We start from the raw sequence: 16757 nt of genomic DNA, 5'->3' as shown, positions 1-16757 counted from the left end.
TGACAACATAAAGGGCTGACAGGAAAATTGCTCAACACCAGGGTGGTAAAGGTTGTCTGACTAACATCTTACACAAGGTTTGTGCACTCTTACACTTACACTCCTTATCAGTCACATTTCTGACATTTCTTGATTTGTTGACCACAGCACAATTAGTGATCCATATGTCATCCTTGGATGCAAATTAAACCAGAAACTAGAAAGTCCTTGGGAGATGCTTGTCCAGCAAGATGGTTTGTGACAAAGGTTTAAGCAAACATATCAGGTGGGAATATCATTTAGATCTATTTAAGCTTGCTCATGTTGGGTCATTTCTTATTTTTGTCCCTTTCCCAACCATCATGTTCCTAATTTCTTTCTAATTATTTTCAGGTACAGACACAATTCCAGATCACTGATTTGATTTCAAAAACTCTCTGAAGGGAGACCCATCCTTCATCAAAGGAAGACATGCACAGTGTGTTTCTACTCACCTTACTCCTGATGCAGCCCATGCTGCTCTCTGGTGCCAATGCAAATGAAGACCACATAGCCAGCTGTGCAATCCCTTACAAGCCCAACCAGGCATACTTCAAAGATGGAGACCTTATCATTGGTGGCATTGTCTCAGTGAACCTAAAAGCCGTCTACTCTGATGCCACGTTCAGAACTCAGCCCAAACTTGTGCGCTGCGAGACGTAAGTCTTTTAACCTCATGAGTGTTTGGCTGACTTGAGAAACTGAAGCTGTCACAAGCAAATTCTCAAATAGGTATTGGGGCGTTCCAAAAATGTAAACCTATGTTGTTATTATTCTGTTTATATAGGGTCAGCTATCCTGAGGTTTGGCAAACTGAGATTGAAAATTCCAATTAGTAGTTGGAAAATTACATTTCTCATTCTTAATGTGATTCATTTTGTGGGGCACTACCTTAAGTCCTCTTGTACAGGTACTGAAGTCTAAATATTGGGACCCAACCTATTTCATTTGTGAATGCTCCCATTCACTCTCCGCATTTCCCAAATCCCACTGTCAGTTATAAGTAAAAAAATACCCATTTTAAAAAGGAACAAACATGACAACAAACCATAATCAGGGCTAGATTTGTAATTACACAAGATGCTTATACTTCAACTAGAAGTAAGTGCTGCTTTGATTACAAAACTAAGAAAAAAGAGAGGCAAAAAGTGACCACATTTGTTCTCAATGGTTTAATCCCATAGGATTAACCGTGCATCTTGAAATGTATAGCTAAAGTATATTCTCTATTTCTGATTTTCCTAAGCTCTCTGTTGACACACAAGATAACCTGTACCACTTTCCAGGCCCTAACCTTCCCTTTTCTTACATGTAAGTCCCAAGGTACCCCTGTGTGTAGGGTGCAGTGTATGTGAAAGGTAGGACATGCCCTGGTGTTTGTGGCATGTCCTGATAGCGATTTACTGCCAATTTCCTTTTTCACGATGCAAGGCAACCTGTCCCCATAGGACAGGATGGGGAGTTTGTTTATAACATCTCATATACATAACTACCCCTGGGAACAAGGTAGAAAAATAAAGTTTAGTATGCCTGAAGTCAGAATCTAAAGATGGATCTTTTTGTAAAGATGATTTTTACATTCTGTGTTTGAAAATACCACTTTTAGAAAGTAGTTGTCTTCTTGCTTAGTCATCCAGTATGCCTCTGCTGGGTTTGTGGATTGACTGTCTGGCTTTGGAATGATAGGGGCTAGGGAGGGGCTCCAGAGAGTCTAGATGGGCCAGGGATGGGCCTGTTAGACCTGGGCTGCATTTAGAGTAGGGGGAGGAGATTTCCTTTTCATCTGAATGGGCCTAGTCTGCCTCTGACAATGCTGTCTCCATCTCCTGCCAGGAAGCTGCACCAGGGAGGACAGAACTGGTTCTGGTTGGGCACAGACACTCTCTGCCCCAGAGAACAAAAGATTTTGGCTTATAAAAAGTGGGGCCCAAACCCCTGAACTTTAGAACTCTTTTGGACCAAGAAGAGCTGGAGAAGCTGTGAGGAGGAACTATCACTTTGCTGAGTGCTTTGCTGTGTTGGCCTGCATTGGCTGTTTCTGTCTTGAGCAGTTGAAGGACTTGACTGAACTTTCTGCAACTTCTTTATTGAGTATCTCCAACGGCCTGAATTAGAGCTTGCCTCCTATTCTTAAGTCTCAAGGACTGCAAAGACTTCACCAACCTCTGGGTACTGCTTCTTGAACCACTGTTTCAGCTGGCAGAGGGGAGGGAAACGCAACGAATTCCGTCACGGACTCTGTTGCTGGCTGTGTGACCTAACGGCACCACAGACCGCATCTTGCACCGTAACCCTGGTCTCACCAACGATCGCCGCCACCGCCATTGAGCCGCTGCTTGCATGTGACCTGTCGGCACTGCACTACACACTGCCTCGCTTCAGCTCGCCATCCTGGTCTCACCAACTCCATCGATTCTGCTGACTTCCATACCCGTGACCGCATCGTGGCTGTGGGAACATAAGTTTCACGACGCACCTCTTCGTCCCACACAGCCATCTGGGCCAACTGACGCCAGCTCCCACTAACCAGCTCTGTCACCTGCACCGCAGCCTGCCAGCACCACATCAAGCTCCGTCTTGCTCTGCCCCGTAAGTCTTGGTCTCACAGATTCCGTCTGGACGATCATCATGGAGCCGCTGCGAGCACCGCATCAAGAGAACACCACCTGCTGTACCACTTTCATTTTGCAAGGCAACCGCGACAGTTGCAATGACCGGCTTGCACCAACGTGTCAGCCGCAACGAGAAAGTTACTGTTACCGAGTCGGTTCACGCTTTCGCTGGCTTGGCTGGAAATGGTAGACTCTGTTGTTTTCAGCATCGCTGTAGCCCCAGACGGAGCTACCAACTCGTACGAACTGTGTTTTCTAAGTATTTTTATCGTTTGGGTCTTGTTTAAAGTATAGAAAATATTGGATATTTTTTTTAAACTGGTGTGGTGTCCTTTCGTAGTGTTTTCACTGTATTACTGTTGGTTATGTGTAAATACTTTACACACTGCCTCTAAGATAAGCCTGACTGCTTGTGCTAAGCTATCAAAGGGGTTGACAGGGGTTATTTTATCCTGACTAAAAGGAAGGGTTCCTACATGGACAAAGGTGCAAACCCTTGACAACTTGGCCTAACAAGGGCTCAACAAATTAACATGCAAAATCAGTGTTTAATTTGTGCTGGTGGTTGCAGATGGGGCCCACCAGTACTCATTTTTCGTGACTGGGACAGATGTTTTCATTCAGCAAACTTTGGCCTAGAAAAAGGCTGAAAAGGGGGAGAGAATGAGAAAGGAATAGATGGAAAAACAGGGAGAAAGCAAGGATGAAAAAGAACCTGCAGAAGTGAGAAAGAGGCAGAGCGTATATGATGGTGGATCGAAGAGCCATGTGGTGAAATCACAACTAAGCAGCCTTGCTATTCAACACCACAACATTGTGTAGCTCTGGCCACAGGTGTCTCAGCACATCAAAACCTTAGGCCCTGGCATTGATTCTTTAACAAAATAAACACTTTACAAACTAAAAAAAGTTATCTTGTTTACGAGACCCACCCTCTGTGGTAGCTTGAGTGCAATGTATGAATCATGAAAAGGCACTTCCCTTCTATTAAAGGAAACTTTAGAACTTTAACTCAGCAATCACCTCGCCCTCTTTCCCTGCATGAGTTACATGTGACTGGCACCTGTGTCTTCTGGGTGAGTTCCAGAAATTGATTTGTTGGAAAGTGGATTATTAGTAGTGATAAGTAGTTACTTACCACTAGTATTAAGGCCACAAACACGATAAAAGGGTTAGTCATGGTCTCAATAAATTATTCCCTTGTTCAACATTTTGTAACTTGCAACGAGCAGGCAGGCATAAGTTAGGATACATGTGTGTAAAGCATTTAAAAACATCAATCATAAAATAAGTAAGACATAGCGCACAAAAAACAAATTCCAGCTCCAATTTCTAAAAATAGATTTTATTTCTATGAACAAATAGACACCAAAACTACAAAAATCCAATGTAGAGGACGGGAGATATGATTTTTTTAAGAATAGATACTTTCTAGTGCTTAAAAACACATAGAGCCTCTGTGAGACATTTGGTCACGCGTGGCCGGAACAAAGTCAAAGTTTGAGGCCAACTGCGATTGAGCCCTGGTTGGATACATTAAGCGGGAGGCCTCAGTCAAAATGTTACCTTTGAACTTGGAAACTTTTCTAGAGAGTTTTCTCTCGACGTCGAGCAGTCCCCTCCTACAGGCCGATTTTGATGCAACATTATTGGATTGCTTCGCTACAAGGCCCAGGTCAAATCCTGGAAGTCCGGAGCTCAAAAGTTCTCAGCGGGACAAACCTGAAATCCAGGTCGGGTCATGGTTGAAGGTAGTCGGCTTGACTCTCGATGTCGAGTTGGTCATCTTATGGAACATATTCTAAAAGTTGCTCCAACCATCTCCAAACTTCTGGAACTTCTTCCTGGAGTTCGTCTTGAGGATCCAAAGTGTTGAAAACACAAATCCAAGGGTCTGGAATCTGCTAGATGGTCCTTGGGATACCTGGACTACAATTCCCACAATGCACCTGACTTAAACGTCCACTGGAGGCACTCCAGGATGGGGACTCTTGGTGAAGATGATGCAGGTGGGCTCTGTTAATCTGAAGCTTGCAGGGAGTCCACTCCTTAATCCTTATTGAAGTAAGGTACAGTCCCCAGGGCTAAAGTACCAGATTGTGCAGCAGGCACATTCAGTCAGAGTGCAGGCCTTTGGGTGCAAATCCTGAGTCAACCAGGGAAGTCCTTCTTCTCCTTGTAGCTTCAGGTAGCAGATTTGAGAGACTATGCAGCTCTCACATATTTATTCAGTGCTCTGGGGCAACAAGTAGGGGGGCACCTCTGTCCAATTAAATGATGGGTGGCATCCAAAAGCATGACAACTTCCTCAAACGTGTGACATCTTCCTGACCCACAAAGCGCTGCACTTCCATAATCCTACATGGATGATTTCTCTCAAGAGGAGCAACAGCCAGCTAAGCCAACCCACAGTGTGGCTCATTTCCATTAGCTCTCCTCCCCTGACCTCTGCAAATTCCTGTCCTAAGCCAGGATGTGTGGGTAGGTACACCTGGCATTCCTCACTGATCTGCTCTCTCTTTGAGCTCAATTTGATTTACCCAGCCCCTTCTGCAGGACCCATCCTCCTCAGCTTCAGAGCTCTCTCCATCAGATAATCTCTGCTCCGGATAGGCCACTTATCATCTAATCAAAGCAGCCTGGCTAAGCCTGTTAAGGCTGACCAATCAGCAGAGACCACTAAAAGGCTGGATTTTGACTTATAGAAGAGAAAGTTCAATACCTCCTCTTCTGTACTAGTTATGATAAATTCAACAGTGGCAAGTTGTTGACTTTATCAATACCAATCATTAGGTTATTGAACGATATTTCCGTCCTTTCCTGGCAATAGTTATACCTAAATAAAATATTTACAATGTTAGCCTATGGAGCTAAGTATCTACAGTGCGGCAAAATGAAATGAGCAGTTTTTCCCTCACCAGGGCACATAAAACATATTTTATAAGGTCCCTCCTTACAGTTTCATGGCCCCCCACCCCTGGGATAGCTAGGGGAGACCTTGGGATACCTAATATGTACACAATAAGGTAGATTATCACTTGTAAAGTGCCCATGCCACCAAAGACGACTTTAAACACAAATTACTTTTAAAGACAGTCTACAAAGCATGGCTGCCTTTAAAATGACAGCAAGCAGTCGGCAGTGCATACATGAAAGTGAAGGAAATCTGATGGGCCTCTAAACTTCCATGCCCTATTCTATACTAGGATATTTTTATATTTCATACAGAGATCACAAAGGATCATAGTAATGTCACATTATACTTTACAGTCTCACAACTCATCTTATCCAAAGCTGGACACCTCGCTGCAACAGTACAATTAAGCATCTCACTGGCACACTTTTGTCTTGACTTGTTATAAAACAGTCCCACACTAGCAAGGCTGCTCTTAAGATACTGACCGAGTTATGGTTTTAAACAGAAAAAACAGTGCTTAGATCCTGGTCACAGCTGAGGTCAACATTTAAAAGCAGATGGAATTTCCTACAAGTTTGTACTGCCCCCTTGTTTTATTTGAACATTGTTTGCAATGCTTATGTGTCTGTTTTACTGGATTTCATGTGTGCCTAGCATAGGGCTGGGAGTGCTGGATCTATGCCAAATGTTAACGGTTACCACTGACTATACACCTGAGATAAATTCTCTTTAATATATGGATATTTTAGGTGGATATTGTAAAGGAAAATCCGCTCACATGTCCACTTCGAATCTGAACAAGTTTATTAGAAAGAAAAATCGAGGTCAGTGACTGAAACAGTCGCACAACAAGACATTGCCGTATACTATTGCTGTTCATTAATTTCTAAAGCAAATAAGTTAATGAGGAAATGTATAGCTTTTACACACAAGGCTCCAATGGAGATCATATGGTCGAAATTGAAATATAGAGGTTATTGCATAGGGAAGAAAACCAACCATGAAACAGAGCACATTCAACCTTCAAAATGATGGAAAATGTGACATTTTCTCTGCTAAGGACGTTACTGTTGCCTAAGCATGAAACTGAGGCTGCATACATCATAGGCAGCACAGTTTGGTTCCACAAGTACAATTATCAAGTAAGATGGTACCAGGCATTGGAGTAGTGCGAAGGCAAATCAAAAGGTTTCACAATCCCTCCCCTTTGCACGTTTTAGTGTAACCTGTTTTAACTCATTGACTGACATGTCTGCTTAGTTCACAGGACATTTAATCATCTAGCCATTTTAAAGAACCATTCCCAGAATTGTTTTTCTGTGCCATCATCACTCTCAGGCAATGACAGAAGAAAGGAGGGAGAATAATCTTTATTTTTGGTGAGACGATGAATGGTGCACACACTGGGTCTTCGTAAGATGCCTAGTCGTAAAAGTACTACAAAAACAATTTGAGTTATTTCTAGATCTTTGATTCCATAACTTCCAAATATGTATTTAAACCACGGCCAGATACTCAACCTCAACAAGGTACAACCCATCACAAATTGTTTGTAAATCCTTGGCACTACTATGGATGTGTTTAATCTGATTATGTATACTTAATTAAACATTTGGTATGAATGTTCATCATTCTGATCCTACAAAGGCACAAACTCCACCCTTAGCAAGACAAAATCGTGAGCCATTCATTTTTGTAGGAGGACAGTTCTCTGGGTTTCAGCTGATCGGACATGGATCCTTACACTTTGGCCATGGCATTTGCAACCTTTTCCCAGACTTTGGGTATAGCCTGAACTTCATGGTTACAGGAATAGGATGCAGAAGAAACTAGCAGTCTCACATATATCTGAGGGTATTCCCTTCCAATATTGGGCTAAACAGGGGTGAATAGCTGTTCTAATATAACTTAGAAAATAGGCTCTAGACTAGTCCTTACTCTGCCAGATAGAGGTGGATTTGCCAAAGATAAAGTAAGTACCAGGTTGAGTTATAGTTTGACCACTGAAATAATGGATTCCTGAAGGAAATACAGATTGAACCATGACCCGAACAAACACATCACAGTCAATAGCCACCATAAATACTGTCATGCTGTAATTCACAAATTAGTCTGCAGGCAAGATGAAGGGTGGGTGCATATTCTTCTGATTTGAGATGTGGCAATCATTGAATACCATAGGGGTGGGGATAGCAGCATTATCACACATTTCGGGGAATTGTCCTCTGAGGTTCCTTTTAATGTACAATCATTTTTGGCTTTTAGGGATAGGGAGCATTGGCATACCCCCTCCGCCTCTTTATGTGGTGAGTGCATATCCAACAAGAGGAAAGGTTGAGATTCAGTTGATATGGTGCAAGAAGGTGCTCTCATTGTAAAAAGAACAACAATTCTGAGGGTCACCGCAAGCACTGTGCTGTTGTTCTCTAGGCATCTGCTACCTGACCCTCCAAGCAGAGCTACTCTTGAAGCCAGACATCAAAACTCATAGCAAAGAAGACTGGCCAGTGAGCCACTTCCTATATTTTTATATATCTTTAAATCTTTTTTAACATATGTTAATGGTTCATCGCTAGTCACAGGACCTATCTTTTGAAATGTAGCACACACATTGGGGGTGTTCCTAGATAGATACTAGAACTGCTCCCTACCTAAAAGAAAAATAGGGCGAATCCCAGGTATGAGGAATTAGGTGTGTCCTACATATCAAGGGCTATTGTTACGATTTGACCTCTAAATCTGGTGCCAGATCCACATGTGCATCCTCTATCTAAAGTGAATCATCACTCCTCTTTCCTACAGATTCCAATTCCATTGGAGGGGTTCCTACATAGATACAAGAACCATTCCCTTCCTAAATGAAAAATACGGGTATCTCATATATTAAGAATTAAGGGCCTGATTACAATGTGACTCGGAAAGCCTCCGATACGGTCACAGGCTTTCCGAGTCACATCGTAGGTTTCACTTCTGACCGCCACATTATAATGCAGGCGGTCGAAAGTAAAACCGCCCGATCATTCAGGCTGGATTCTGACGGGCCAGTCGGATGCCTCACCGTGCCCCCTAAGGATGGTGTTTCCGCTGTCAGGATTACGATGTTGGTTTCCAACGGGCTTTTAATGTCGGGCTTTCCCATATGGAAAGCCTGTCGGGAAGTGACTTTGGGGGCACCTAGCAGGGCCCCCTTCTCCTTGCGGCCTCTGGTTGGGGGCCAAGGGGGCACGTGCCCCCCTGTTAGTCCCTGCACTGTGTGGCAGGCACCATGGCGTTCCCTTTACTGACGTTGGAGGGCGGATTTACACTGATGAAGTTGCACATGATCCTAGCTGCCTAGCGCGATTTCCCACAGAGATCATGAACGAACTCCGTGGGGCAGATTATTAAGGACCACGAAAGCTGTTGGAGACATTGAATAAGTTATTTGCAGTATTGGAGTACTATATCATGTCTAACTACTAACTTCAAGATTTAGGTACAGCATTTTGTGTGCTGATTGAAAACATGGTTATTGGCACATCAAAACAGACCAATAACTGAAAGATTAGGTACCAATCTATGGAGCAGTGAATTGTACATCAGAACTGTTGGAAAACATGTTCTTAGAAACAGTAATTGGTAAACCTATTACATCAATAATTCTCTCCATTATATTCTAATGGAGATAGCTATTAGGAACTTCTTCGAACTAGGTGGTGTATTTTGAAAGTAATTTTCAGCTTCTTCAGCATAATTAAATAATAATATGTTTGACAGGGTTTTTTTTATGTATATTATGGGTAAAGTATAACAGAACTTGGGTTAGTCTTTGAGATGGATCAAATGGAAAAATGTTTTACATAATCAGTGCGTTTTGTAGAGAAACGTTTGAACAGAACCATAACATGCATTGCTGTTACACTTGTGAAGAGCAGAGGAACTAGAGGCATTGAAAAATGTACCAAATCTAAGTCAAGAGGAGGACAGAGGTCTGAATGAATATGATATTTGCTTTTAAAAAACTTGACCTACACTATTTACCGTGGGTTAGCACAATTATGGAAAGATACCATTTTGGGAGGAGGGTTCAAGGAGAAGGAGAAGAGGTTGAAGACTATATAACGTGTTCATGGTGGCAAAACGTATAGAGCACATGAAGAAATGTGTTCTTCAAATTAGGCAAGGTGGTGACAAACATTTAGCTGTGAACACCTTAGGGATGAGGAAACAAGAAAGGGTGGGTGTCGGACTTGGCTCTTTTTGGCTAAAGTTCCCTAAACTTTTTTCCTTCCCCCTAGACCTTTTTTCTGACATTGTGTTGCCAACTTAGATGCTTTGGGCACTTTGCCACTGCTGATCAGTGTCAAAGTGCGAGTGCTCCTTGCGTAAAGTTTAATGGTAATTGGTTATCCATGATTGGTATGTTAGCCTTACTAGTAAAGTCCCTAAGTAAAGGACACTATGTGTGCCAGGGCTAGTAATGCAAATGCTACTAGTGGGCCTGCAGCACTAATTGTGCCACCCACACAAGTAGTCCTAAAGAGAGAACTCAGGCGTGCCACTGCAGTGCCTGCGCGCAGTTTGTTAAACTGCCATGTTGTCCTGACAAGGGCACCCACTTGCCAGGCCTTACCCTTCCTTTTCTATGCACATCAGCCACCCCTATGGTAGGTCCAAGATACCCTCCTGGGCAGGGTGCAGTGTATGTGAAAGGTAGGACATGTAGTGAGGTGTGTACCATGTCCTAACAGTGAAACACTCTCCATTTCGTTTTTCACTGTTGTAAGGCCATCTTGCCCATAGGACAGAATGGGGAGGCTGTGTAATATTTTTCCAGCCTATCCTCCCATAGGCTTAAGATGGAGAGGTGAAGTATAGTGTGCCTGAACTCACACATCTTTTTGTGATGGTGGTTTTTGCATTGTGTGTTTAGAAACCACTCTTTTAGAAGTGGCTGGGTTTTTGTGCTCTAGCATTTCTGTGTGTCCCTGCTTGCTTGTAGATTGACTGTCTGGATTTGAATGTGATAGGCTCTGGGGAATGTCTTTATCCAGGGCAGGAGGTGAGACAGCAACAGGCTAACCTGCATCTGGAGTGTAGGGGGGAGGAGTAGCCCCTGGAGGTGAAGAGGCCTGAGCTGCTGCCATAAAACAATGGCTCCATCTCCTAATGAGTTATTGAGAATCCAGATCCCCACTATCAAAGGAAGAATGTGTCACTGGCAGGGAGACACCAGAACTGGTTTGGACAGGGGCCAGTGCACCCCTGAACACAAAGACTTCAAAGACATTTAGGGGTATAACCCCTGTACTTAGGAATGGAACTGCTCAAGACTGTAAAGGATTGAAACTACTTCATGGTCAAGAGGAACCTCTGCCATGGAAGAAACAGCTGAAGAGACTGTAGGAAAGGACTGACCCTTCTGTGTGTTCTGGGGCTGGCCTGCAGTTTACTGATTTAACCAAGGAGAGGCTAAAGGGACTTTGCTGCCTGCTGTGTCCCCCTTCCTGAAAGGACTTTACTGTGTGCTGTGTCCTGAAGTAACTTATCCCCAAGGGCCCGAGTAGGGCTGGCTCCCTGTTGTGGAAACTCAGGAACACAAACGTTTCCAGGTGTGTCCCAGAGATGCTGTGTGCGTGTGCTTTTTGCAGCCTGAGACCCTCGTAAGAATTGCCCTGTGATCGTGGGCACCTGGAGTCCAAGTGAGTCTCAGCGACGCTGTGCGTGTGTGCTTTGTGCAGCCTGAGACCTTCGTGAGGATTGTCCTGTGATCGTGTGCACCCAGAGTCCAAGTTATTCTCAGCAACGCTGTGTGCGTTTGCTTTATGCAGCCTGAGACCTTCGTGAGGATTGCCCTGCGATCGTGCATACCTGGAGCTCAAGTGAGTCTCAGCAACGCTGTGTGCGTGTGCCCTGTTGCAGCCTGAGACCTTCGTCATTGCCATCGGCCCGGACCGGCATCCCCAGAGGAGCTGTGCCGCCGGCCCGAGCCTGCTGCTGCCAAGGAGGAACCTCGAACCATCTCCGTCACGGGGGGGGGCCGAGTTCCTCTGCCCAAAATCAACAAAGTCGCATCGGAGGCCCAAATCGTGAGGACATGAGAGGAGAATGAGGTCACACCCCCCAGGTAACGCTCTGCGAGCGTGCGTGTGTCGCCACCTAGCACGGGATGCGGGCTCCGAAAGAAACGCTCTCTGCCTTTCCCATTCTCGCAGCACGAGCCTCCGCTCAAGCTCGTATCGACGCCCGTACTTGCCAAGGAGTGGCAGTACTGGGGCCGGAGTGTGGAGCTGCACTTTGCTTTCCACCTTACCCATGTTGGGGGCATATTTTGGCCATGGCTGACCATGAGTCAGTAAAAGTGGCATAGAGACTGTCCAGAGCACCGTGATCGGTGCCGGAGTACATTATTGTTGGCATTACAAACTACCTGATTGTTGCATTACGCATTGCATTATTTTTGCATAACAAACTGCCTGATTGTTGCATTACGAATTGCATTATTTTGGCATTACAAACTGCCTGATTGTTGCATAACGAACTGCATAGCATTGCTTTAGGACTGCATTGGATCATCTAGAATTGCTCATTAATACTGCAAGAACCTACAAGGGCTTGCTGGCCTAATAACCGGCCAGGTGAAATATTACAAATACGCATATGTTGGATTTTTATCATGTGGTCTCATTGTATATCTTTTTATATAAACATATATTTGTTTTTATGAAACTCGGGTGGAGTCCATTTGTGGTGTTACCATTGGGTTACTGAGAGCGTGGTTGCAAATACTTTACATATTTGCCTTGGAGATAAGCCTGGCTGCTCGTGCCAAGCTACCGGGGGGTGAGCAGGGGCTATCTGAGAAGGTGTCCTTCCTTTCCCTGACTTAGAATCAAGGGTCCCTATTTGGCCTAAGGTACCTACCTCAGCCACCTAGAGACCCCCAGTTCTAGCAGTGGGCAGAAAGGAGGGCAAGTGCAAGTGTCAATGATTCTGGAGTGGTAAAATAACCCATGGCAAGATTTCATGTCGGGCTTTTGAACCAATGCGCATAAAAAACATGGCAGAAAGGGACACCACATGAAATGTTGCAGGCAGGGACAAGAGAAGAAAACTAAAAAGTTGAAAGAAGTATAAAAAGAGACTGTTCTGAAATTAGACCTTGGTGGGAGTGGTATTCCAATTAACTGGGTGTTAGTCGATGGTACGAGCAAAAAAAAGATGCATGACTCCTGTTCATGGTTAACCATTATATCAGAGGAAGTGTACTGTAAGTGGTCTGCTTAAGGAAACAAATTCTGCATGATGGTTTTTCGAAAGTGGCGGGTATAGGGGTAAGGCTATATAGATGAAGGGTTTATTTCAAGATACAGTAGAATTTCAGAATAGGTTGATTGCAGAAACTATTTGTGTCAAGAAAAGGAGAGGGCATTGATGGATGGCCAAATTTGAAGTAATATGTGATTTTTAGGTTCCAACATACATCCCCATGTTGAGGTACAGGTAGTCGAGGAAGGCTGTTCTAATTTTGAAGAGAAATATCCTGAAGTATTCAGGAAGGAGTTAGGCTGTTTATGGAATTATCAATAGAAGTTTAAATTAAGAGGGGAGCAGTGTTTGTGGTGACAAAAATGCAAAGGCTGCCTATTGGAGTACATGAAGCTGTGTCAAGGAGAGATTGTTTCAGGGCAGTGCAATTGTACCAATGGAAGCAACATAATGGTTAGCCCCATAGTAGGAAGCCAAGAAATCTAGTGGAGAGATATGTCAGTGTGTGAATCTGAGGGCAATGAGCAAGCAAGTGGTTGTAGCTGTTGAATGGTTAGGGACAAAATATTTTCACAGTTTTGGACCTGGCCTCAGCAAACCAGTATACCACCACATTTGATTGCACGCAGAGTCTCAAGATCTGAAGGCCTTTATTACAACTATGGAGGTTTCCAGGTTTGTAGGAATGCCCTTCAGCATGTGTGTCAGCACCAACTGTTTTTTAAATGCCATGACATTTATGTTAGGGAACTTGTCAGGGGGGACATTTTTCACTCACTTTACCAGGGTCCCACTTTCCCCATGCCTTAAAATATCTCTGAATACCAATGCAGTAGCTTTGCTAACAGCTTGGACCACCCCTGTCCTAACTGTGAATTGGGGACAGCTAAATTCAATCCAGCATTGCACATTTATGACAAGAATTTTGCTCCCTGCAAATGTGCATGCATGGTTATAAGTGTTTATAACTTGGAACAGAATGTGAGCTTCTGCTTTTTGTGACTGATTAACCATTATGCATCCAAAACAATCAGCATCATCTAAAATTATCCATATGAAAGTGGGAGGCATTCACACTCTTTCTAAGTTAAATGAACCTTGGCAATGCTTGTTACTCCTAATGACAGAGAAGGGACTTTCAAAGAGAGTTTACTGTAGAAAAAGGTTTTCTTTCACACCTGAAACAACAGATTATTATCAGAAAATGCTTTGTTTTGACCGAGGCAAGATGGCGGTGGCTATGTTGGCACTTGTGTCTGATCGACTACCCCTACTGTTAGGTTTACGGAGCGCTATTTTTCACCATGAATCTAAGAACCAGCCTGCTTTGATAAAAGGAAGAAGAAAATGTAACCCCCCTGCTTTTCGCCCCTCACTACGAGAGATATGCTCTGGGATATCTGCCTTTTTTGGCGGTGTGTGGTCCCGCTTACCCGACTGGCTCTGTGTCTCCCCCGCAGTCTTCGCGTGATTTCTTCTGGAGCTGGGCATGGCTCAGTTTCTCATTCAATTGAAATGCTGCATAAGAACTCCAGAGTGGCCAAGGCGCGTGCCGCAGGGAGAGCCCTGGAGGTAAAACATTGAACCGGAGTAACGGCTGTCGGGGAAGGTGCCTCAGCTTCTGAAAATCCGGGGGCTGCGAGGTTACCTAAGAAAACTACACCCTCGATCTTCTTCCCTGCTAGAAAAGGAAAGACTGCTGATACCAAGCATGAGAAGCGGTTACAGGGAGAGACTGCCTCGACTAGACAAAATAAGGTGGTGAGCTCTGAGAAAAAGAGGGGCTCCATTGCAAACCCTGTTTCTGGCTTTGTTGTGGTTCAGGCAGGGTATGGGGGGATCTGATTTGAACACTGTAATACCCTTATTTATTTCATCATCAGGGGAGGCAGATCCACCTGGGGAGCAAATTGTGAGGCAAAAGGATCAGATATCACCCAGAGAAAGTTGTCCTGAATTAGCAGCTGCCACAAAACAAATTAAGATGAATTAGATGGATGGATGTAAACATCAGATTGCAGGGGAGAGAAATGTTAGCTTAACAGACCAGGCAGAGATCGATATCGGCAAACACTTTTTTCATTATCAGATTAATCTAATTCATCAGGCGATGAGACATCTCAGTTGCCAGAACTGCTCTCAGGGGGAGAGTCAGCAAATTATCAATGGAGCGAGGCTAGTAGTATACGGTTGGAGGAAGAGGGGTTGGGCAACTTAAACACTGCATCCAGTACTGGTACTGTATGTAAGAAGAAATTGATATCTGACCCCACGGATCAAAAGGAACTGGTTGCGGAGCTCTCATGAGATTATTCTTTTTCCTCCAATTTGGGGGCCAAACCAGGGGATACAACGAGGCCGGCTCCTTTCAAGACTCTGGAGAACCCGGAGGATATCTCTCTTTCTGTTATATTGCAAACCATAATGGCACACAGAGAGGAAACTCGTATATAAAGCTAAAAAATGCAGGGCACCTGCCACAAGTTGCAAAATTTGATACATCGAGTAGCTAAATCATGCTTGGAATTTGCGGAAAGGATCACTGAAGACAAGAATAGACTTTCCATGCTACAAGATGAGATCATACTACAAAAAGCTGTTACTGATACTTTGGAGCTTCAGAAGACTGACATGGCATGGAAACTTGAGGACATGGATAATCATCTTCTCCATAATAACCTCAGAGTCCTTGGTCTACCTGAGGGTGTGGAAGGGTCTGATCCCTGGAAATTCATTGGTGAACTCTTCTCAGAAGCATTCTCCGAGCTTACTCAATGGGCCAGGGACTTGGAGGTTCAGCGAGCTCAACGGTTCCATTTCAGGCAAAATAGCCGTTCATGGTCAGGCCACTCAGCCCTCAGACCTAGAGCAATCCATATTTGTTTGAATAATTTTTTGTCCCAGCAGGCTTTATATGATCTGGCATGTCCACACAGGAAAAGAAGATGGAAAGGGAATTAGTTTTTTGTCTGGCCAGACTAATATCACACGATAGTTGAAAAAAGTGTGGCAGCTGCGACAGGTGATCACTCCTTTTCTGATCAAGGGAGCTCAAGGCTTTCTTTTCAATCCTGCAAAACTCAAAGTCATCTTTTTTTACAACACAATAGGGCTGGATAATTCAGGTGGGGAAGGTCGATCGGCAGGAGACGAGAGGCTCTCCATCACATTAGAATGAAGGTTCTTTTTGACTCCAGAATTCGGGTGGAAGGGGGTCTCCCATTTGCAGGGAAAGCTCCAGGGTGGACTTGGGAGTTTTTTGGGGGGGGGGCTTGGGAGGTTGGAGAGCTGCGTGGGGGTAAAAATTAGTCAATTGATGAAGAAGCTTGAGTAGAAACTACGGATTGTGATTTTGTATTCATTGTGTTGAAATTGATTTTGGAGGGCTCTCATTTTGGGAAATTTGATGGGTTGATGTCAGATAGACTTTGTATATGTTCGTTCAATGTTTGTGGTCTTAACAGTATGGCTAAATGGCACAGAGTAGCTCAGAAAATAAGAGGAATGTTTGTGGTTTGCCTTCAAGAGACACACATACCCCGCGGGAAGCATAGAGTTATATCCGAGCTAGGGTATACTTTGATAGCCTGTACAAAGCAAGGTAATACTATCAGAGATGTGGCCATTCTTGTAAAACCTAATATATTCCACTGGTAGAGTGCTTGTTGATAAATATGGATGGTGGGTGATATAGGAATCTGTGGCTGGTAATAGAAAATTTGCAATATGCTTTGTTAATGGGGCCAACGTGGATGAAGCACAGATACTAGACTCTCTTAACTTAGAGCTGGCTTCCTAGCCCACCCAGTTGCTGTTGTTTGAGGATTTTAATATTCAGCTGGAAGATACTGCTGTGCGAGCAGGTAGGGATACATATGTTGGTCGGAAAGCCAAGGTCTTCAGGGCCTTGCAGCAGCTCTTACATGATCACTGCTGAACTGATGTTTGGGCCAAATTAAAAC

General features: G+C 44.1%; 1 protein-coding gene across 1 annotated transcript in view; it reads left to right on the top strand.

Annotated features, from left to right (window-relative positions):
- The first annotated feature begins 450 nt into the window (after positions 1–450).
- The window catches only part of LOC146809810 (extracellular calcium-sensing receptor-like), a 111586-nt gene continuing 95279 nt past the window's right edge, over positions 451–16757 (top strand). The window contains exons 1-2 of the mRNA XM_085614904.1: positions 451–677; positions 14481–14624. Of these exons, the coding sequence (XP_085471030.1) occupies positions 451–677; positions 14481–14624 (371 nt within the window). The remainder of the gene's footprint in view (positions 678–14480; positions 14625–16757) is intronic.

This window comes from Triturus cristatus, chromosome 7 (assembly GCF_964204655.1).
Source record: "Triturus cristatus chromosome 7, aTriCri1.1, whole genome shotgun sequence".
NCBI lineage: Eukaryota > Metazoa > Chordata > Amphibia > Caudata > Salamandridae > Triturus > Triturus cristatus.
The sequence above is the reverse complement of the archived record's forward strand: the minus strand, read 5'-3'. Positions and strand labels throughout refer to the sequence as shown.